Here is a 24,702-nt window from a genome sequence, read left to right on the forward strand (position 1 = left end):
GATACAAATAATATATTTTCAGAAATTTAAATTGTCACAGGGAATTTTATGAAAACCTAATGAAAATGTTTTTAAATAATGCTATGGAAATTTTTTTAAAAGTCAATTAAATTAAACAAAAGGAAAATGCTTCAGTATCAGACAAAACCCCTACTGCCCACCATGAAAGCTGGAACGCCCACTAGTGGATGGTAGGGACCAGGTTGACTACCACTGGTTCAGAGTATTAATATTTGAGAAATAACATGGTATCTCTAGGTAGTACTGCAAGTGAGACAGAAGTACTACCATATAAGCTTCTCTCCAATTAATGCCAACCACCTAAAACCTCCCAGCTTCATAGGTTAAAATTGTATGCATTCTTTTATCTAAATTTGGTGAACCTCCAGCGTTGTTTTACATCTGTTATGGCTGGAGCTATAATAGATGTAAAATAACACTGGAGGTTCACCAAATTTCACCAAATGGAGCTAACAAAATTTATTTGCCCTCATCTATCAAAAAATTGTCTTCTTATGTAAATTCAGGAAGTCTATAGAGCTTCTATAGATGAAAATGAAAATTACAGTATTAATTAACCCCAGGCTTTGTCTATTCATTTTACTAAGATGTTGTTGTTTTTAATGTTAATGGACAAGATAAAACTTTATGACACTCCACAAGCCACTTATCATGAGGTGCAGCACAAGTCCTTAAACATCAACTTCTGAAAAAAATATTCATCCAGGAAGAACTATCCAAAGGATTATGTGGTTAATGCTCTTTAAAGCCTCTGAGCAGTACAGCAAAACCAAGAACATACTCCATAAACTAATCCTATCTACCAGAGCTATTAAAATTGATACGTTCACAAAGCCAAGTGTGATGCTGGACTGGAATGGATCCAGGTAATCACCACTATCACATTCAGTATAGTATACCAGCAAAAAACTCAGGCAAGACCTCACTCTTCCAATGTAAAAATTACATTGTTAGCTATTGCTGGGTACAAAGTATAAAAAAATAATGCCTGAAAACAAGTTGTAAATTATTTTAGGATCTGCCTGCATCAAAACTGCTTTTATAACAAAAAGATATAATGAATTTTATGTATTTTTTAAAAACTGTTCACTTATTTGGAAACAGGATTCATTGACCAGAGTAGAAAATGTATCTGCTCAACTGTCTGCATAATATCAGAGATATTATAAAACTATAAAATCTACATGCATAGAATTTCATGGGCTCATTTCTCTGTCTACATATGGAACCTTCACGCATCTAAGAAAGGAAATTTTATAACAATTTACATACATATACACATACTTTGAGTCAATGTTGATTCCTGGCGACTGCATAGATAATTTCCTGCAACTTTCTTGGCAATATTTTAAAACTTTGCTATTGCTTGTTTTCTGGGGCTGAGAGAGAGGGACTGGCCCAAGGTCACCCAGATGACTGTGTGTCTAAGATAGGACTAGAATTCCCAGTCTCTCAGTTTCCAGTCTAGTGACTTAACTACTACACCAAACTGGCTCTCTTTATCTATAATAGGGTCACATAATTGGGGGCACTTAAAATGAACATAGCAAAATTTATAAATATTAATTTTACTCAATGCCCTCTTAAAATTTAAATACCCATTAGAATATTTATAGAAATCCAGAGAAAGGTCAATAGCTACCAAGATTATCCAGCAATGAATGATCACTAGAAGATACTGCCTTCTGAAACTGAGGAAGTAAGTATTACTATTCTGGATAAGCAGTAAAAGACATTTGAATTCAGACCACATGCCAGGACCCGCAAAGTCATTCCTATTTAAAATTGGGGCAAAAGAGCTGCTCTTTTGTAATTGCACAGTGAAAGCAACACCATCTGGCTACCAGAAAGATAAAAGATTTTTTACTTTCCTTTTCTTGAAAAGGAAAATAAAAGAAGTTTTTTTTTCATTTGAAATTTTTTTTGAAACATCCAGTTAAGGAATGGCTCAGAATAAAGTATACTAAACTTTTCTTTATTGCAGAGCTTGAAGAACACTTTGTTTTATTTAGTAGCTGTAATAACAATATTTTAAACATTTATAGCATATAGTACACAAAGTTATGTACATGTTATTTTATATCCTTATATATTTTATAAACTAGATATAAAGATCCTGTTTCCTGAACTTCTTGCAGCTGTCAGAAATGAGTATACTCACCTACTTTCAGGATTTCTAATTGTGTGTGAATAATTATGTTACTTCTCTTTCTGGCCAATCCAGTTTGGAAATATATAATCTATATTCTGTTTACATGGATGGATGCATGACAAGATATAGCAATCAGCTGGTGTTGATCTCCCTAATCCTGCTCTACATGCACTCTTCCTTTATCCAGAATCTATCACAGGATTGTCACTGTAAAGATAAAATTGGAGAAGATACTTATGAGTTTTTGCAACAAAAGCAGGACATAGACCGAACAAATACATTTCCTTCCAAATGTATTCTAGAATTTCAAAGGTTTTCTTTAACCTTTCTAATTCAACACACAGATGACCAAATTAATTATCAACTGTAGGTTTTTATAAAGGCACCACAGCAGTTTTCAAGGGAAACAAAACATACACAAGCACACACACCCCTTTAGAGTATATATTGACATGAATGAATAGCTCCATAAAAACAGATCATGCCGAGTGTAAGTGCTCATTCTTACATGAGGGCAAATCTGTTGCCAAGAGACAGAAGGAAACCAGGCCTTGTGCCCCAAAGAGAACCAGCCAGTCCCCTGCTAAAAAGCACTGACGTAGTCTGCTTATAATCCAAGCTTTGACAGGCAGAGGGAACTTCAGTAAGAGACAGGGCTGGCTGTTCTTGGAGAAGATGCACTTGATTCCATGTACTATTTTCCTCTTTGAGCCCTCTGGGCTCACCCTAATGCTGGTCATCTGACCCTCTATGGCTTTATTTTTATATTTTTATATATAAGTTTTTATATATATAAAAATTTGAATAAATTCAAAAAATCAGCTCTCTCGGTCCCCACCCCCACACATATACCACTATTAGCCAATTGGTGTGCAGACTTCCAGGGTCTTTGAAGATTCTCAGCTATCCAGGTCATAGTTATATCAAAAGTGATTTTTATTTTTGAAAAAGCAACTGGACTGATTTTTTTTGAGGAAGGCGTTTGGCTTCCTATCCTGGAGGCTTCATCAGTTGTATGCAGGGGTGAAATCCAGCAGGTTCTGGAGAACCGGTAGCGGAAATTTTGAGCAGTTTGGAGAACCGGCAAATACCACCTCTAGCTGGTCCCAGAGTGGGATGGGAATGGAGATTTTACAGTATCCTTCCCCTGCCACGCCCATCAAGCCACACCACGCCCACCAAGCCGATAGTAAAAAATTTGGATTTCACCACTGATTGTATGCATTGGTTAGTGTGGGAGATGGAAGGACAGTTATTGACAGTTGAGATTAGTTGCGGGGCGGGGAGGGGGAGATAGGTTCCGACAGCGTTTTTTATATTTAAAAACAAGAACTACTTTTGATAGCTTAAGGGCACTTTTGAGGGCATTCAACTCTTTCGGCCAAAGAGAAAAAAATGTAATAAACCTTCCGAAAATTCAAGTTGTAACAGTTTCACAAAATACTAAACGGTGCGGATCTAGAGCAGGGCTAGTTCAGGCTCCAAACGCTTTTCTCCTGCGGCTAGTTGCTACTCCAGCTCTTCAACTATCCCGAGATTCTACACCCACTATACTCGATCTTAGCCAAAACGGCGAGAATTGATCAGCAAACGGCGGCGAGTCCCCCCGTCCCCATCCCCGTTTCCCATTACGCAAGAAGTGAAGAAATCACCATTTCTCCTCCGCTTTTATAACGCCCCCCCCCCCTCCACGGGTCACGGAAAAAGACAGCCTCCCCCCCCCCCCGCGGCTCGGGACACCTCCGAGCACGCGCACCTGCCTTCCGGTTTCTGGGTCACGCGACCTTGCAACTTCACCAATCAGAAACTCCGGAACGCAGTTCAAACTTCTTGGCAGCGGTTGCTCGCGTGGACCTTTTCACAGCTGCCGTTGTCCGTTCGCTGTGTTCGTTGGCTGCGCTATGTTGTAGCCGCGATGGAGAATCGGGTGGTCTCTCCCGGACCTTATCGCGCCACCAGGCTGGTAAACAAAAAACAAGAAAACGGGGAGGGAGCTTTCTCTGGAGGGCCAGTTCTTATGGGAGTTCATTGACTTCCCTTCCTTAGTTATTTCTCCCCAAGAAATGTCTTATGTTGTCTTGGGCGCATCTGCGCCTGTCTTTACGTGCGAGCCCAACATTCAGGTGTTTTCTTGTAGTAGAGCGCAGTCCGCGAAAGTTTACAAACTTAATCCTAATCCTAATCCACGGGCCAATCTGGAGAGGTGCTCCGAATCTGTGGTTTGTTCACGTTTGAATTCACGTTGGCATCAGTGACAGGGGCGTCACTGGATGATGATTCAGGCAAATCTCGATTTAAAAAAACCAGGATTCAGCCGAGTTTCTTTTGCTCTCCTTGAGAATCCACGTTTCAGAGCATTTCTAAATGGTCTTATAGCTTCAGATTTCTTTTCATGCTCTGTAGCTTGGCCTGATGTAGTAACAAGATTTACCAGATTTGACAGATGAAGTGAAGATGTTATTCTATATTAGCAAAGTCTTGGTTGCAGCACGAGAGTGTCAAATATATTAAACTGTTTTAGAAAAAAAATAAAGACCACTGTATGTACTTTTTGCACTATATAACTTGAAAACATAAAGTGGCTTAGCATAAATCTGATAAATAAATAAATACCAGTATGTACTTTATTTCTCTGTGTCCTCTCCATTTGCAATTTCGTTTCTCTTGACTTACAGTGGAATGAAGTTACTAAATACTTTCGGGCACAAATGCCACAAAAGAAACACAGACAACACTTTAGAAAATATGGAAATTGTTTTACTGCAGCTGAAGCTGTCGACTGGCTTCATGAATTACTCAGGAATAATATTAATTTTGGTCCAGAAGTTACTAGGCAGCAAACTATTCAACTGTTAAGGAAGTTTCTTAAAAATCATGTGATTGAGGACATAAAAGGAAGATGGGGTTCAGAAAATCTGGATGACAATCATAACTTGTACAGGTAATTTATAGAATTATTGACAGAATCTGTAAAAAAAAATATGTCGAATGTAAATGTTTAACTGGTTTCCTTATTTTGTGGCTTACTGGAACAGAGATACTTGGACATTTTACCCATACATAGAATATGGAATTTTAAAAAGTCTGTTTCAAAAGATCAGATTTAACCCAATATAATAAATGCTTTGATTGTACCAAGAGTGCTGTATCTTGTAAAATGCCACAGTCTATATTGTAATATCAAAAAGTGACGGATGTACCTATTTTTCTAATCAAAATTATTTATTTGGTGTATTGAAAATGTTCGTTCTTTTCCAAATATTTTTCTATCTTCAAATAGGGATATTAGATTTAGCTTGAAAAAGGACAAATTTTCTGTAAGGAGTTTTGTTACAGCCTAATTAAATTGCTACATTGATATTTTCTATGTCAAATTATAGATTTCCTTCAGCTTCCCCTGTTAAAATTTTACCACGGCGATATCCATTGAAAGAAACCCTACATAATGTACCCAAAAAACCAGAAAGCATATTTAAATTACCTCAGTACTCCAAGAGAACTCCAAAAAAACATGACCTTCAGGAATGTCAGGTAATCTATTATTGATTAATTGTGTTTACACTTTAATGCCTAGACAGCTGGAATTGAGCCTTATCAAGGTGAAGTCTTTATATGGAGTAACATTCCCTTCAGGTTTGGATGGTCCTGAAGATATAGAGGTTCTTTTGGGTAGACCTTGTAATCGTTTAAAAAATGATTATTCTTGAACTTAACAAGTATGGATCATTTTTAAAAGGTCTATTTAATAATTGATCTTGATTTTGGCCCATCAAAAGTGAGCTTGATTTGCCAATTTTTTTTGCAATTGTGTCCAACTGTTGTGCACAAAGAATGAGGTTTGAGTCATTTAGGGTCATATAAGGTTTCTATTTGTTTTGCATAAATTACACATTACAGATAATCCTCGACTAACAACAGTTCATTTAGTGATCATTCGAAGTTACAACGGCACTGAAAAAAGTGACTTGCGACCATTTTTCACACAACTTAGTATGTTTTTATGACAATTGCAGAGCTCCAGGAGTCATGTGATCAAACAATGTCAAGTAATGGTTTCCATTTTCCAAAGTTTACTGCTGTGTTTTGAAATAAATATTGTAAAGGTCATCTAGTCAATAAGCAAGTGTCAGTGTGACTGCTGGAAATTTCCTGCTAGTTTCCAGATTAGTTGAGACAAGAAAAAAATGGGTTATAACTAGGTAGCTAAAATTATTCTCTGTTGAATTTTGAATAAAAGTCTTATGCTTTTACAACTTGTTTTTAATTCTATATTTGCAGAACAACAAAGAAAATGTAAAATGTGAAGACGATAAAAAATGGGGAACAAGTGGCAGACAAATAACTCAGGCAGATATAGAAGAAGTTTGGCGAAACATTGTTATGATACAGTAAGTAACAGATATATTTCTTTTCTCCCAGAGATTTTAGAAATAGGAATAACAATTTCTGGGAAAACGATTATTCTAGTGTCCCAGTGATCTTTTTTAAAAAGTACTCTTTTTTGATGTATAAGCTTCTCACAATATTTTGAAAATCAAAATTATGAAAACTAACATACCAAACTGATGAAAAGGAGCTGCGTTTCTCCACTTCTACTCTATCATAAAAATTTAAATTACTTAACTAAGGAGGTAAAGGAAATCATTTTATCTATAGAGAAAATTGTAGTGTTGCTATAGAACTTCATCAAATTGCTATTGGACTTAAAATGGCAGTTTGTTAGCTTTCAGTCTTTTCTTTATGTGATCTTACTAATGCTCTTATTCATTATCCCTAGAATGCTTTAAGTAATACAGGGAATTTTATAATTGTGTGCAAAACTTTTAAAAAATGCAACATTCTATAGAATACAGGAGTATCATTTTTTTCCCCAAGAAAAATCAATCCAATTTCTACATTATCAGTTTTGCATCTTTTAGAATAGAAAGTAGTTTGTAGTATTTCAGATTTACAAGTAACTTCCTCTCCAAAAACATTTACTTGGAGAAAACTATTCACTTATATGCAAAACAGATGGATCAGCATTATTTGTTATTCCCCAGAACATTTCATATTTAGAATAATAAATTTTGCACATTTCTAGAATTTAGACTAGTCCTTTTAAGGAAAGCTAAAGAGGAACCACAAGATAATTCTTCTTTTGATGTATTAAATGTTTATCTCTTTTGGTCACCCACGATTAAGTCATCTTCTATATGGTATATAATTTGGCTTGTTGACAATACTACATAAAATGTAATTCCTAACCATTTTTGGGTTGCCTGAAGCAAGATACCGGTATATTGAATTTTTAAAAGCCTGTTTCCTTGAGAATTGCTGAAAAAGTTTCATTAGGTTTCTGAATTGATTGCATTTTTCCTCTTCATAGTTTGCAAACTATTTTAGGTATACCATCTTTAGAACACGTCTTGAATCCAGCACAAATAATTCCTCGCTACATAATATATAACATGACTAATACAACTAAACATGGGGTTGTTCTTCCACAAGATAAATCAGGCAAGTACTATAATGTATTTTTTAAAGTTCTTTCCAACTTAAAGATAAACAAAAGTGTGATATAATAGCTTTTGTATTAGGGTATGTAGGCAGTTATATTAAACAAAAGCTTGATCTGCATTCATTTACAGGAAATTTATGTCATAAATCTTTCTAGGTAAATAGATTATAGCATTTTGGTCCAATAGATATTTTAATTTTAAATACAGTTTCAAATTATGAGTAAAATTTTAAAAAGTTGACCTATTAAGTGTGTTCCACTTCTCAATTTGCTATTTGAAGTATCTTTATCATTAAAAATAAGTGTTGGGATTGGGTAAGCTAAATTCAGATTCCCATTCAATCACAAAAAGAGTAACCATGAGTGAACTGTGGTATAGTAAATATGAAGTTTAAAGCGATATGTGTTTTAAGTGATTTTCTGTATGTGCTGTTGTAGTCCTTGGAAGAGTGATGAAATACAAATATAACAAACATGTTTCAGTAGTTTGGCAATAAAAGTAAGAGCTGGTAAATCTTTTTTCTCCCCCTTTTCTTGCAGAAGACTTCCCTCACTGGGTATTGTCAGCTATGAAGTGTTTGGCAAACTGTAAGTTAGAAGTATATAAGGAAATTACAATGCAAAAAGAAGAAAAGTAAACATAATGTGAACACTATATTTGTAGCAGGATCCAATCTGGATCGGTCACTGGGACTGGAGCTTTAGCCTTCTGAGCTTTTGGGCTATTATATGTGTAGTACTTATGTGGTGCCTAGTTGTGTGTGTCTTTTTAGTTGTTGATTGGGATGTTAAGGGCCGGTTATTAAGTCATTGGCTGTTGTTCCCTTGTGCTGCCAAGTCCTTGACTCCTAACTACCTGATAAGCTAGTGGTAAATCAGGGCCCATTTCCCAGGCTTCAATCATTTCCCTGGGTATCTGTGTACCTGCTCAGCCAGCAATCTTAGTAGCTGCGAAATTGAATGCATGACCTTGTTCATTGCAATGTGAGGCTACCAATGAGTTGAGGTCTCCTCATCTGACCTGACTATACTTGTAGATTCTATTAAATTATTTTGCTCTAAATGTTACATTATCTGAATTTAGAAGATGAACGTGAGATAAAGTGCCAATAAAAAGAATACAATATATAGAATAATGAAAAACATGCATCAGAAATGAAGCATGTTTCAGTGAACCTGTTCTTTATAACAGGTTCATTATAAGGAACAAGTTTCAGTGATTTTGCTATATCATGTATACATAGATAAAATCTTGTATCCAGTAGTATCCGATTTAGTTTCATAAATATTTCATCTGATGAATTGTTAATGTAGGATGTTAGAAAAGCAGTGCTCTACTATTCCTAGGACTTGAAATTTCTTGGAGATTAGTGTTGTTGAGATTTCTTTCCTCTTGCATTTCAGGGCCTAGATGTAATGACCCAAGTCAGCCAACATACACGGGTTTTGAGCGAGATGTATTCAAAACAGTTGCTGATTATTTTCTTAGTCTCTCTGAACCTTTGCTTACTTTTCAGTATTATGAATTATTTGTGAAGATCTTAGGTATGTACCCATTCATATTAGGGTGGTATAGAATCCCGGTATATAGTTGAGAAGATCTAAAATGCCACAACCATATACTAGTTTTGGAAAGAAGTGTGTCTAGTTTCACAGAATAAGTTACCAAGTATAAAGTATAATTATTATATATAATATAACTTTAGCTTTTGTGCAAGACTGCTAATCATAGTATGATTTGTTATGTACACTTGCATATGTGAGCTATTCTTTGCATGTGTGTTTCTGAATATCTTCTGACTGAACATATAGTCTTTCAGCACCACTAACTTTTAAATATTAATCTCTATTTTAATTTTTCTGATTATGTTGCTTGTGCTTCTAAATTGCCTGCATTTGAATTTGTATTTCATTTTCTGATAGTTTTGTGTGGCTACATCACAATCCCCAACAGATCCAGTGGAAATGTTGGTATCCAGAACGATTTGGTATGTTCAAAACCTTGTCATTTAAACTCGTTCAAGTCAACCGAATGTCTTCTGCTAAGTTTGCTTCAGCGTGACACTGACAAAGAAGATAAATCTGAGACTTCTGATAAAGGTTCTAAAAGGCATACAAATGAGATAAGATGCAGTATGAATTTTCAGCACTGTAACATGACTTGTAAAGGTGGTACTCTTCATGTACAAAAAGGTGGCAGTTGTCAGAATCTTTCACAACTGAAAAATGAACAAGCTCTGCCTCTGAGGCTTAAGGCAAGATGTCACTCTTTGGAGGGGATTGCAGAGACGACCTCAAGCAATTGTAGTAAGGATGAATTTAAACAATTTTCTCGATCTGGAATTCATATTGTGCCATTGACAAATAATGAGAAGAAACTCTTGCACTCTGAGAGTAAACCAGTCTCTTCAATGGATCTATGTTTGGATAACATTAGTGAAAAACTGACTCATGGCTTCAAGGATGTTCCTGCATCAAGTGTTCCTGACCAAGAGAAATCTAGTGGTAACCCGGAATCAAAACAACTTTGCCGGTGTCAGAATCTATGTGGAATTAAAAACTCCAGTTTATGTGGCATACACACTCCAGTTGCAGAGATCACAGTAAAACCACATCCAGTAAATCTTGGTCCCAAAGCTCAGAGCACTAGCCGACTGGCTCTTAAAACAGGAAGTAAATATGTGGGTTCTAATATGGCCATCAATAAAAGATTCCACAAAAGTGCAACACAGCTTTCAGAATACATGTTTTCCCCCAGCTTCTTTATGCTGACTGGCAGATCACGTAAGATTGCTTTGTGGAGCATGTCTGTATGCATTTGTACTAACTAGCTTGCTTGTGTGCTTTTTTTTTTTTAAGGGGGGTGATTTTGCTAATCCCAGTATTTTAAGTGACTGTTTTAACAAAATTTGCTAAGAAACTCATTAGCCTGTGAAGTTAAATAATTTTTAAAGCTAATACTATCTGTTCTGCAAATATCAGTATTTCCTAGAACGCATGTTGATGCAAAATGTATGTTTTCTTGCCGATGCTGGTATTTCTATTACTCAAATTATATTAAGTATAATTTTTGCATTATGATTTTAAATAACTAATCATTTAGCGTATAAACAGAAGACAATAGGAGAGGCTGTGTGCAGTAGTGGTTAAAGGGTTGGACCTATGGAGACCTAACTTCAATTCCTTCTGCAGCCATGGAAGTTAATTTTGGGCCAGTAGTTTTCTCGACCCAATTTACCTCACAGAATTAATGTGGGGATAAAATTCCACGTGTGAGAAAGATTCCCCATGTGAGTTACCTTATAGCTTCTAGAGAAAAGTTTAGATTACCAACAAATAAATAATAACATGCACATTAATCAGACTTTAACTTGTATTAATGATATAAAAGTGAATCATAATTTCTAGGAAAGTTGCAAAAATAATGCCTCTGATTTAATAATTTTCTAGATTTGTTGCAACCTCATTCAGAAAGAGTTGCAATTGAAGCTTTGCAAATTTGCTGCCTATTGCTTCCACCACCAAATCGCAGAAAACTCCAACTTTTAATGCGCATGATCTCTCGGATGAGTGAAAATGTTGACATGCCACGACTTCATGATTCAGTAGGCACCAGATCTTTGGTATGATTATTTCACATAATGGTTTTTAAGCAGGTCTTCAAGTTGCCTCATTGACAAATGTATGCAAAATTCCTGCCTTGTCCTGGATGCGTGATCAACTGCCAACATTTTAATGGCCTTCTATAGACTGGCAAGGAAGTGCTCAAGCATTTAATCGTTAAATTTAAGGCAACAAATATAAATTTTGTTGTCCTTCCTTGCTTGGCTTTCTCATTTCAAAAGTGGCTTTAGGAGCCCTGAAAGAAGATGCAGCAGCAGAAGGCTTCTCTTACTATTCTCCTCCAGCAGCTGGCTCTGATTCTGAAGACTGAAGATAGCTGTCGTGATTAGTTGTCATGATGCAATTTTCCATTCTCAGAATCTGTTTTGAAGCAATCTAAATTGATGATAAAAAGATTCATTGGTAAACAATTTCTATGTTGAGGACAGAACACTTTGGAGAGTGCAGAGTGAAGCGACAGAATGATTTGCAGAATGAGATGGGCAGCATATAAATTTAATAAATAAATCTCTATAATAGGTAAGGATCCAAAGAAGGGAGCCACAGTTCACTTTCAGAAGAGAGAGGAAACATTTCACCTGTCCTCCCCAATTCTGTTTATTACCTGCATGCGACTCTATATTTTCACCGGCATGCAATTCCTTGTTGCTTGTAATATCCAAATAAGCACTGAAAATGCAAAGTTGGATGTGATGCAGCCCTCCCTACCAAATACTTGAGTTAAATTTTAGAGACGCTTCGAAGTTTGCCATCTAGTGTATACGTATAATAGAGATATTAAACTTATGGGGATTAATTATGTAAACAATATTGAACATAATGTAATTTTTATTTAATGCAAATTTAACTCATGTTGCCCTATGCTGTCCTGCTATTTGCTTTTTTTTTTTTTTTTGCATAATAAAAATTAAATATGGTCTTCAGCCTCCAAACTGTTGGAAAAGTCCTCTACTGTAGAAGAAAGTTATTTTAATACTTGGTGTTTTATAACTGCATGTTTAAATGCTTACAGATGATACAGACGTTTTCTCGTTGTATACTGTGCTGTGAGGAAGAAGTGGATCTAGATGAGTGGCTTGCCATAAGATTAGTTTCCTTTTTAATGGATCACCAACAGGAAATTTTAGAAGTCCCTATATATTTACAAGTTGCAGTTCAAGATCACATTGAAACATTAAAAAATACTCAGGTGAGGAAAAATGTTAAATTATATCTGTTAACTTGTTTTGAGTCAGATTTACATAAATAATTTGCTTTAACAGCCATGGTATTGGAATTGTTTCTTAAAATTTATCTGACCATTACTGTTACTTTTCAGATTTAAATAAAATGCTTTGCATTAATAACTGACATTTTATAGTCCATGTTACCGGTATATATTTCCCCATATTGAGACTTTGTTCTGAATAGATTATTGTATGCTCACCAGATACCATTTATCTGGTCTGGCATTTCTATTATTTTCCATAGCCAGTTTGCAGTGCAATACATGAAGAATTAACATCTGTTCAATGCTGTTTTGAACTTTTGAACAATTTTAAGAAAAAAGTAATAATTGCAGTAATCTGCATCCTGACCATCAAGATTCAAATAAACCATAAGACATTATTCACACTTAACAGACATTGAAAAAATGTTTTATGTGAGTATAAACAATTATTAAATGTATAGTAATACTATAGATTGCTAGAGTTCAGTTATAAGTTAGTTCTTAGTTCCTAGCTTCTTCTCTGAACCTGCAGTGACAGCTATATATATCTGCTTCAGATAATATTTTAAGTCTTAGATTTTTTTTTCCCTTTAAAAATATGCAGCAATCAAGTTTCAAAAAATACTTGTGAATACCCTTACTTGTGAAATGTGATCTAGTGTGTATCAGACATGATTAAATGTAAGCCTTAGAACCTATTTAGATGTTGGAATGAAGTCATCTTATCTGAAGTGCTTTTTGACAGTCCAGTTGATATTGACTTTCCACTTTTTTTTTTTAATGTCATCAGGGGAATTTAATGAAGTTGCATTTGTGCATACTAGTGAATTGAAGGCTAAGAATTGCAACTACAGGTTCCTATATCAAAATAAAGTTCTTTTAGTTGTGGAATTCATTTCATATTATTTTCTTAGTTATTGTGTTCTCCTGAGGTGTTTCAGTTGCTGTAAGCATGTTCATCTTATTCTTATATTAAATTGTGTGAGAGAATTCTGGTTTATCAGAGATCTTCTCACTGGCCACTGTTTTAGCTCTCAGATTGGCGCTTCAGAATTAAAGCTCTTGCTCTTAGCCAGAATTGGTGGTGTCATCCATTTGTTAAAATGTCTATCCTGTTTTCTTTGTTTGCTTTTGCCTGCTTGCAGATGGAATGTCTTGAAGAAGAACTGAGCACCATATTTCCAAGTTATTCCTATTGCATGAGGATTACATCTCAGGAATTTGACGAACAGAAGATTTCTGTTTCTCAGGCAGCAGTAGCTGAACTTTTAGAAAATATTATTAAGGATAGAAATTTATCTCTGAAAGAGAAGAAGAAAAAACTTAAACAGGTAATGAGATTGGTGAGCTATTTAGACATCATTACTTGGCAAGAAAGCCTCAAGTAATTTTGGGAAATTGATTTATTTTTGATAGATCTGGATACCAAAGTTATTTTTTTCTGGAAATAAATGTGTTCTGTGGAAAACATGGGGTTGCATCCCTTTAGCTAGATTATTTTTGAAAGCTTTCTACAGTCCCACTTTATAGCACCACTCTAATTACTGTGGTGCAATGAGGTCTTAGACTGCAATAGTGAAAGTGGTGTCTTAAGAATCTTTACCTTTTGTCAAGAATAACAATTTTGACCTAAACCATTGCTTTAGATTTGTTATTATATGTGAAGGATTTCCACTATCTACTCCCCTGTTAGAACCTTTAACAAGCTATTATACTGGATCAGGCTTGTATCTCTGTTAAAGATATGAGGTGATATCAGCACATTTAAGGGTGATGAAATAATTATTAATCCTCTCTTTTTATATCCTTCTTGGATGATTACAACATGGAGGGATTTTCTAGAATGGCAGGATGACAGTTCCTATCCCAGCCCAAACAGTTGTGGTAAAACCCATAATGGGTAAACACAACATCCTCTTTTCCAGAGCTGCAATCTGGAAAATAGCATATAGAGTCAGACTAAATGTCAGAGCATTTTGAAAACTAGATTTGCTGCCACATTGTGTGTTACATTAGGAACAGGAAATCCATGGCATTCCAGATATCTCACCACAGGCAAGGCTTCCTTAAGGATGATTTATAGTTGAGCAGTTAATTGAAATGCCACAGGTTGCCTGTTATTACTTTTAAGAGCAAATTAGAGATTAGGAAAATTAGAGATTACCACAAGAGATTGGGGAAATGTTCTTTACTCTTGGGATTACACATTCCCTTAATCCAGAGTGTGTGTTGGATTGTTACATTGTGTTTTGCAGTTAGCATCATTTCTGATATTATTAATACTCTTAAAATGAATATATTATGAAAACTTGCATATGATACTAGAGAATTGTTTTCTAAATATTTACTTGAGTTATTCAAGTTCACCTGACACAGTTTATTGTAATCTGCTTTGTGGCAAAGTAGAACATCTATGGCAGAGCTTAATACCGAGGAATTTTTTTCTAAATAAATTGCTTCATAGAATTATACTTGTCCTAGAATGTATTAAACAAGTCTCATGACTGAAGTCTGGCTTTAAATTACCAGAGTTTAAGCCACTGCATTGAAGTTACTGTTCTTTATTTTTCCCTCTTACGTTCTTTGTGAAGATTGAAAAAAGTTGAAAAAAGTTGAAATTATTTCACTTAAAGGTCCATGACAGTGTTTTATAACATAGCTAGACTTTAAAGTTTGACATCTTTTATAGCAGCAGCATGTCTTCTAACTATGGTGGATTACAACTCACAAGATTCCGAATTAGTATGACTGTTGGAAATGCGTGCTAGGAATTTCACTCCAATATATCTAAAGGTCAGCTTTAGATATGTACATATTCCATTTAAGAGGAACAGCAACGAGTCCTGATTCTCATATGAATATGTTAGTACTCACAATCATGAAATGCATCTGCTGTTATGTAATTTTAAGTATAAAGGTACATAAGTGAAAGAACTATATCCCTTATTAGGCACGATAGAGAGATCACAACCAAACTTTTGTTTCTGTTCCAAATTCTGGCAAAACACATATATGCACACACATACACTATCTCTTTCTGGGCTTTGCCTACTTTTAAATTTAGAGTTGCTTGAATAAGAATTTATTGGTTGCTGAGAAAAGACCCAACTATTTTCTGATTCCAAATTTCTAGCTGTGTTTAGTTTCTCAGTTAGAAAACCATTGTAAATCACTGCCCATATCTTTTATAAATCCTATCTTTGTTTTGACACAGAATGGTTAGTAAAGTTAGGGATTAGAAGTTATATATATATATATATAAACAATGAATTTTAAATAAGTTATTATTTAACCTTTGAAACAGGTAAAAATGTAGGCCCATAGAATATCAGACACTTCCTGCAGTGTGATTTTTTATGTAAGTGCATGACCAGAAGTAGGAATTTACATTTACATGTACAAGTTTCTATTGTATGTTTAAGGGTACTTGTGATTTAGGAATAAATATTTGCAAGAATTGTTAGTTGATTTGGCTAAAAATATTGTAATGTGCATGTGGTAACCCAGTTTTTGGAGAATATATATATATTGATGATTTACTGTTTTGATTTACAGTTCCAGAAGGAATATCCAGAGATTTATTGGAGCAGATTTCCAACTTCAGAAAGTGAAGCCATCTTGTTTGATCACAAGCCTACAATTAAACAGCCAATGCTTAGCTTGCGAAAGTCCAAACATGTTAGCATGAAAAGTTAATCTGTACTTCATTTATATATTTATAAAGAAACTTTTTGAAAGTGAACATTAGAAATCTTTCAGTAAGCATATTCATGCAAGTATGCATTTTATGAAAATTTCTTCATGAACCCTGAAGTGTATTTTATAAATGCCATTGTTTACAAAATAATTCCAAAATTGTGAATAGTTCCATTTTTTTCATGCTTAATGAGATACAAATAAATAGCATATTAAATATACCAATAGCAAACAAATATAGTAGTAACTATTATAAATACAAACGTGTTGTAACTCTTTGCACTTTTTAAAAAAGAAACATACTGTGTTCTGAATACCACAATACTGTGTTAATGTTGATCTTCAGTATATAATTTATTTATATATTGTATGTGTTAATGCTGAGTTAAATAACACAGCTGAGAATAGTGAGCATGGAGCATGGCCATAAAGGTAATGATTGCCAGCCTCACTTTTATTGTAGAAATTGAACTCTTGGTTAGAAAAAGTGGACAATATTGCTTATACAGCCATAAAGCAATCATTCAATCATTCATTCTAATTGTTTGGAATGGTAATTAATGGTCCTCTATTGTTTATATGTGCTCACATCTTTGTTATGCTTAAATTAGTTGTGGTTCATTTTTTTATGTTGCTTTAGTAGAATTAGATTACTGAGACTATCTTCCCCATCTTACTCCTGTTTGTGTTTTTCTTCTAAGTATTTTCTGTTTATGATATATATTTGCAAATATCAGATTGTTAAGAATCGCTGAAGAGATTGTTTAATGAAACAATCTAAATGCTGATAACTCAGTTATATTGTGTATAAAAACATGTTTTATAAAATGCATTACTATACATATGCAGACCTGAACTTTAAATGAAAGAATTTAAAGGACATTGTTTCATTCCCTTTCTATGTTCTACTATGTGAACAATTTCTAATGTACCATAAACAAGCTTTTGCAGTAAGCCTTGAGTCTTCTAAAAGGAGCAGAAATATTATATTCTGTTATCTAACTATAAGAATTTAAAAAAGGAGTTTATATAATGGGGAAAATATTTTATTTTCTTATCTTAATTAAATTTTTATGGCTGCCCATCTTACAGCAGATGGATCTGAATAAAAATTTTTAAAAATCAACAGTTAAAACTGTTTACAAAACCAGTTAATACAAATATAAATTAAAAAGACAAAAGGGAACATATCAGAATAAAATTCATGATGCAGCCAATGCATTTTAATTAGTAAATTAAAATGTTTTAATCAACTACCAATGTTAGTTGAGCAGGCTAAGTAAATAGAAACAGTTAGCAGATATTGGTTAGGTAGCTGAATTGTTGCTGAATTTTATATAATTGTTCTATAAATAAATAAATGTCATATAAATCAAATTACATTTCAAATGCTTTAAATATGAATTCTACCTTTATAGACTAAATAAGATCTAATGCCTGGCTAGTCAAAGGAATATAAGCTGCTCAAAAAAATAAAGGGAACAGTTAAACAACACAATGTAACTCCAAGTCAATCACACTTCTGTCAAATCAAACTGTCCACTTAGGTAGCAACACTGTTTGACAATCAATCCCACATGCTGTTGTGCACATGGAATAGACAACAGGTGGAAAGCATAGGCAGTTAGCAAGACATCCCCAAGTAAGGAGTGGTTCTGCAGGTGGTAACCACAGACCACTTCTCAGTTCCTATGCTCTCTGGATGATGGTTTGGTCACTTTTGAATGCTGGCGGTGCTGTCACTCTAGTGGTAGCATGAGACGGAGTCTACAACCCACACAAGTGGCTCAGGTAATGCAGCTCATCCAGGATGGCACATCAATGCGAGCTGTGGCAAGAAGGTTTGCTGTGTCTGTCAGCATAGTGTCCAGAGCATGGAGGTGCTACCAGGAGCAGGCCAGTACATCAGAAGATGTGGAGGTGGCTGTAGGAGAGCAAAAACCCAGCAGCAGGACCACTGCCTCCGCCTTTGTGTAAGGAGGGACAGGAGGAGCACTGCCAGAGCCCTGCAAAATGACGTCCAGCGGGCCACAAATGTGCATGTGGCTGCTCAAACGGTCAGAAACAGACTCCATGAGGGTAGTATGAGGGCCCAACGTCCACTGGTCGGGATTGTGCTTACAGCCCAACACCGTGCAGGGCATTTGCCAAAGAACACCAAGACTGGCAACTTCACCACTGGTGCCCTGTACTCTTCACAGTTGAAAGCAGGTTCACACTGAGCACATGTGACAGACATGACAGGGTCTGGAGATGCCGTGGAGAACGTTCTGTTGCCTGCAACATCCTCCAGCATGGCCAGTTTGGCAGTGTGTTAGTAATGGTATAGGGTGGCATATCTTTAGGGAGCCGCACAGCCCTCCATATGCTCGCCAGAGGTAGCCTGACTGCCATTACTGACTGCCATTAGGTACCAGGATGAGATCCTCAGACCCCTTGTGAGACCATATGCTGGTGCAGTTGGCCCCGGATTCCTCCTAATGCAAGATAATGCTAGATCTCATGTGGCTGGAGTGTGTCAGCAGTTCCTGCAAGACTAAGGCATTAATGCTATGGACTGGCCCGCCCATTCCCCAGACCTGAATTCAACTGAGCACATCTGGGACGTCATGTCTCACTCCATCCGCCACGTTGCACCACAGACTGTCCAGGAATTGGGGGATGCTTTAATCCAGGTGTGAGAGGAGATCCCTCAGGAGACCATCCGCCACCTCATCAGGAACATGACCAGGCATTGTAGGGAGGTCAAACAGGCACATGGAGGCCACACGCACTACTGAGCCTCATTTTGACTTGTTTTAAGGACATTACATCACAGTTGGATCAGCCTGTAGTGTTGTTTTCCAGTTTAATTTTAAGTGTAACTCCAAATCCAGACCTCCATGGGTTGCTCAATTTGATTTCTATTGATAATTTTTGTGTGATTGTGTTGTCAGCACATTCAACTATGTAATGAACAAAGTATTTAATAAGAATATTTCATTCATTCAGATCTAGGATGTATTTTTGTGTTCCCTTTATTTTTTTGAGCAGTGTATATGCATTTAACTTTGCCACTCGTGGCTAAGATTTTATTGATTTTAAGTCATGCTGCAGTAGCAACAAGGAAACTATCAGTAAATGTTTTTGTTCCTTTGACTTATTTAAACCCATATCCACATCAGATTTTTATTCAAATGCTGACTGTAAATATATTCATAGGTCCCCTAATTTCAGCTGAAAAGTGACTCACTAACATTTTTAAGAAAATGCCCTCATAATTCAGCTAAAGCCAGCTGACAACTTTTTGATTTGATGCTGACATAGCATTTTTCATTTTCTCAAAGCAAATCTGTGTAACATTTGTGTGCCTTAAGCAGCAATTGTAGCAGGGATGTAGTCAGGCTGGATCTGTCCTGCTCCTACCGACTGATGGCAGTTCTTGTGTGTTGTTGTTGTTGTTAGTTGCGAAGTCGTGTCCGACCCATCGCAACCCCATGGATAACATTCCTCCAGGCCTTCTTATCCTCTACCATCCTCTGGAGTCCATTTAAACTCACACCTACTGCTTCAATGACTCCATCCAGCCACCTCATTCTCTGTCGTCCTGTTCTTCTTTTGCCCTCAATCTTTCCCAGAATTAGGCTCTTCTCCAGTGAGTCCTTCCTTCTCATTAGGTGGCCAAAGTATTTCAGTTTCATCTTCAGGATCTGGCCTTCTAAAGAGCAGTCAGGGTTGATCTCCTCTAGGACTGACTTGTTTGTTCGCCTTGCAGTCCAAGGGACTTGCAGGAGTCTTCTCCAGCATCAAAGGCCTCAATTCTTTGGCGCTCAGCCTTTCTTATGGTCCAACTTTCACAGCCATACATTGCAACTGGGCAAACCATAGCCCTGACTATACACACTTTTGTTGGCAGGGTGATGTTTCTGCTTTTTACTACGCTGTCTAGATTTGCCATAGGTTTCCTCCCCAGGAGCAAGCGTCTTTTAATTTCTTGGCTGCAATCCCCATCTGCAGTGATCTTGGAGCCCAGGAAAATAAAATCTGTCACTACCTCCATTTCTTCACCATCTATCTGCCAGGAATTGAGAGGGCTAGATGCCATGATCTTAGTTTTCTTAATGTTGAGTTTCAAGCCAACTTTTGCACTCTCCTCCTTCACCCGCATCAAGAGGCTTTTTTGTTCCTCTTTGCTTTCTGCCATTAGAGTGGTATCATCTGCATATCTGAGGTTGTTGGTATTTCTCCCGGCAATCTTAATTCCAACTTTTGATTCATCCAGCCCCACCTTTCTCATGATGTGCTCTGCATATAAGTTAATTAGGCAGGGCAATAATATACAGCCTTGCTGGACTCCTTTCCCAATTTTGAACCAATCAGTGGTTCCGTGTCCAATTCTCATTGTTGCTTCTTGACCTGCATACAGGTTTCTCAAGAGACAAATAAAATGGCCTGGTACACCCATGTCTTTAAGAACTTGCCACAATTTGTTGTGATCCACACAATCAAAGGCTTTAGCATAGTCAATGAAGCAGAAGTAGATGTTTTTCTGGAACTCCCTAGCTTTCTCCATGATCCAGTATATATTGTCAATTTAATCTCTAGTTCCTCTGCCTCTTTGAAATTCTGCCTGTACTTCTGGTAGTTCTTGATCCACATACTGCTGGAGCCTAGCTTGTAGGATTTTAAGCATAACCTTACTAGCATGTGAAATGAGTGCAATGGTCCGACAGTTTGAATATTCTTTGGCATTGCTTTTCTTTGGAATTGGAATGTAAACTGACCTTTTCCAATCCTGTGGCCACAGCTGAGTTTTCCAAATTTGCTGACAAATTCAGTGTAGCACTTTTACTGCATCGTCTTTTAAGATTTTGAATAGCTCAGCTGGAATACTGTCTCCTCCACTAGCTTTGTTGTTGCTCAGATTTCCTAAAGCCCATTTTACTTCACGTTCTAGGATGTCTGGCTCAAGATCAGTGACCACCCCATCGTGGTTATCAGGGATGTTAAGCTCCTTCTTATATAGTTCTTCTGTGTAATTTTGCCACCTCTTCTTAATCTCTTTTGCTTCTGTTAGGTCCCTGCCACTTTGGTCCTTTATCATACCCATCTTTGCATGAAAGGTTCCCTTCATATCTCCAATTTTCTTGAAGAGACCTCTGGTCCTCCTTATACTATTGTTTTCTTCTATTTCTTTGCACTGTTCATTTAAGAATGTATTCTTATCTCTTCTAGCTATTCTCTGGAATTCTGCATTCAACTGGGTGTATCTTTCTCTTTCTCCCTTGCCTTTCACTTCCCTTCTTTCCTCAGCTATTTGCAAAGCTTCCTCAGACAGCCATTTTGCTTTCTTGCCTTTCTTTTTCTTTGGGATGGTTTTAGTTGCTACCTCTTGTACAATATTGCAAACCTCCATCCATAGTTCTTCAGGCACTCTGTCTATCAAATCTAATTCCTTCAATCTATTTGTTACCTCTACTGTATATTCACCAGGGATATGATTTAGTTCATACCTGAGTGGCCTGGGGCTTTTCCCTACTTTCAATTTAAGCCTAAATTTTGCAAGGAGAAGCTCATGATCTGAGCCACAGTCAGCTCTTGGTCTTGTTTTTACTGACTGTATAGAGCTTCTCCATCTTTGGCTGCAGAGCACATAGTCAGTCTGATTTCTGTGTTGACCATCTGGTGATGTCCATGTGTAGAGTCGTCTCTTGGGTTGTTAGAAAAGAGTGTTTGCTATGACCATTGTATTATCTTGACAGAATTCTATCAGCCTGTGCCCTGCTTCATTTTGTACTCCAAGGTCAAGCTTGCCTGTTATTCCGGTTATCTTTTCGCTTCCTACTTTGGCATTCCAACCCCCATGATGATAAGAACATCATTTTTTGGTGTTAATTCTATAAGGTGCTGTAGGGCTTCATAGAACCGGTCAATTTCATCCTCTTCAGCACCAGTGATTGGGGCATAGACTTGGACTACTGTGACATTGAATGGTTTGCCTTGGATTCGAACTGAGATCATTCTGTCATTTTTGGGATTGTATCCCAGTATTGCCTTTCCTACTCTTTTATTGATTATGAAGGCTACTCCATTTCTTCTGAGGGATTCTTGCCCGCAGTAGTATACCTGTTGGTCATCTGAATTAAATTCACCAATTCTTGTCCATTTTAGTTCACTGATTCCTAAGATGTCGATATTCAGTCTTGTCATTTCATGTTTGACCACGTCCAGCTTACCTTGATTCATGGATCTTACATTCCAGGTTCCTATGGAGAAAAAATCTTTAAAGCATCGGACTTTCCTTTCACCACAAGATACATCCATAGCTGAGCGTCCTTTCGGCTTTGGCCCAGTCGCTTCATTCTTTCTGGCGCTACTAGTACTAGCCCTCCGCTCTTCGCCAGTAGCATATTGGACACCTTCCGACCTGAGGGGCTCATCTTCCGGTGTCATATCTTTTTTCCTTTTTGTACTGCCCATGGGGTTTTCATGGCAAAGATACTGTAGTGGGTTGCCATTTCTTTCTCCAGTGGATCACGTTTTCTCAGAACTCTCTGTTATGACCTGTCCGTCTTGGGTGTCCCTGCCCGGCATAGCTCATAGCTTCATTGAGCTACGCAAGCCCCTTCACCACGACAAGGCAATAATCCATGAAGGGGAGTTCTTGTGTACATATGCAGTTTTCTCTATCACCATTGACTTTCCATGACTATTGTGGTTTGTGTTGCTGAATTGACATGACACTAGCTGCAGAACCCAGACTACTAAAGGAAATGATAGGCCCAGGTCCATTTTAAAGCAGCCTGTCTCTGAAACCTGCATACAGATAGCCTTTAGCAACTGTTTTGTTAAGTGACCATTTGCAAATACAGTTGGTAAATGGTAACAAGAAAAAACATTTTCTGACCAATGTGCATATTTATACCCACAATTCTGGGCGTGACAATAACATGCTGGAGTGTAACACTGGTGTTTCTGCATGACAGAACTTTTAAGTGAAACAGCTACAATTAGCAATCTGCAGCATGTCACTCCCTCATATGGTTTACTCAGCTACCATTTTGCTGGAACTATTTGTGGTTGCTAAACAAGGATTATCTGCATACACTAAAACCCAAGCAATGGCCTCTAGGGCCTCCAATGCCCTAGAAGACAATCTGCCTTTTAGGTAGCTATTGTCAGGCTTCCCTCCTTGAGTTCCAGACAGAAAAGTTAATTGAAGGAATAAGAATTCAGGGAATCAGATTACTTTATTAGAAGAAAAGTTTTTAAAATACCAGCAACTACCTTACTTTCAAAGGAAGCACCTTTAGGCAATTCATGGTAGCAAAACACTTCTCTATTTCTTCCTGCTTTTTTGATACAAAAGATTGGAATCTTGTCTTTTTAGCAAAAGCAGGTCTCTGTGTGTTTTCACTGTTAAATAAAGCTATATTTTTGTGTTTGGCACTCTGCAGCCACAGAGCATATTATGTCAGAACTCATTGCCTCCTGACCTGGAGAAATATTTATCAAATCAGTTGTTTGGATGTGCCCTCACTCTCATCATGTTCCTTCTACGTTCATTCATTTCATTTTCATTTCATTTATTTGATTTTTATACCGCCCTTCTCCCGAAGGACTCAGGGCGGTGTACAGGCCAATAAAAAACAGACAAGACAATATTCTATAAAATACAACATTAAAAACCTTATTATAATTTGCCTAAAAATTTAAAATATATAGAAATTAAAACCCCGTTTAAAATTAATAATAAAAACTATAAAATCCATAAAATTTAAGCCAGCCCGCTTGAATAAAAGATCGCTCTTCAGTTCGCGGCGAAAGGTCCGAAGGTCAGGTATTTGGCGTAAACCCGGGGGAAGTTCGTTCCAGAGTGTGGGAGCCCCCACAGAGAAGGACCTTCCCCTGGGGGCCGCCAGCCGACATTGCTTGGCGGGCGGCACCCTGAGAAGGCCCTCTCTGTGGGGGGGTACGGGTCGGTGGGGGGCATATGGTAACAGTAGGCGGTCCCGTAAGTACCCAGGCCCTAAGCCATGGGCGCTTTAAAGGTCATAACCAAAACCTTAAAGTGCACCCGAAAAGCCACAGGTAGCCAGTGCAGTCTGCGCGGGAGAGGTGTTATGTGGGAGGTACGCGACTCCTCTATCACCAGCAGCTGCATTCTGGACTAGCTGAAGCCTCGAGTGCACCTTAAGGGAGCCCCATGTAGAGAGCATTACAATAATCAGCGAGAGAGGTAGCAGTGCGTGAGTGACTGTGCACAAGGCATCCCGATCAAGGAAGGCGCAACTGCGAACCAGGCGGACCTGGTGGAAGGCCCCCCTGGAGACGGCCGTCAAATGGTCTTCAAACGACAGCCGCTCATCCAGGAGGACACCTAAGTTGCGCACCCTCTCCATCGGGGCCAATAACTCGCCTCCAACAGTCAGCTGCAACTGCAGCTGACTGAATCGAGATGCCGGCATCCACAGCCACTCCCTCTTGGAGGGATTGAGCTTGAGCCTGTTTCTCCCCATC

The 24,702-nt window shown here is 37.2% G+C and overlaps 1 protein-coding gene across 3 annotated transcripts; it reads left to right on the plus strand.

Moving 5' to 3' along the window:
* Positions 1-3,984: 3,984 nt before the first annotated feature.
* DEPDC1 (DEP domain containing 1) lies at positions 3,985-17,482 on the plus strand. 3 transcript variants are annotated; one of them, XM_058174402.1, is made up of 12 exons: positions 3,985-4,136; positions 4,849-5,114; positions 5,554-5,704; positions 6,452-6,561; positions 7,542-7,672; positions 8,214-8,261; positions 9,078-9,218; positions 9,597-10,457; positions 11,124-11,296; positions 12,310-12,486; positions 13,653-13,838; positions 16,063-17,482. In XM_058174402.1, the coding sequence occupies exons 1-12, from the start codon at positions 4,089-4,091 to the stop codon at positions 16,201-16,203; spliced, it is 2,433 nt and encodes an 810-aa protein (XP_058030385.1). In that variant the 5' UTR covers positions 3,985-4,088; the 3' UTR covers positions 16,204-17,482. The 3 variants fall into 3 exon arrangements, with proteins under 3 accessions (XP_058030385.1, XP_058030387.1, XP_058030388.1); XM_058174404.1 differs by having other exon boundaries at positions 11,124-11,278; XM_058174405.1 differs by lacking the exon at positions 9,597-10,457.
* Positions 17,483-24,702: the final 7,220 nt, after the last annotated feature.

This window comes from Ahaetulla prasina, chromosome 3 (assembly GCF_028640845.1).
Source record: "Ahaetulla prasina isolate Xishuangbanna chromosome 3, ASM2864084v1, whole genome shotgun sequence".
Lineage (NCBI taxonomy): Eukaryota > Metazoa > Chordata > Lepidosauria > Squamata > Colubridae > Ahaetulla > Ahaetulla prasina.

Coding starts and splice junctions, on each gene's coding strand:
- DEPDC1 (XM_058174402.1), top strand. CDS start 4,089: ATGGAGAATCGGGTGGTCTCTCCCGGACCTTATCGCGCCACCAGGCTG. Junction 4,137..4,848: donor CTTATCGCGCCACCAGGCTG/GTAAACAAAAAA, acceptor CTTGACTTACAG/TGGAATGAAGTTACTAAATA. Junction 11,297..12,309: donor CAGTAGGCACCAGATCTTTG/GTATGATTATTT, acceptor AAATGCTTACAG/ATGATACAGACGTTTTCTCG.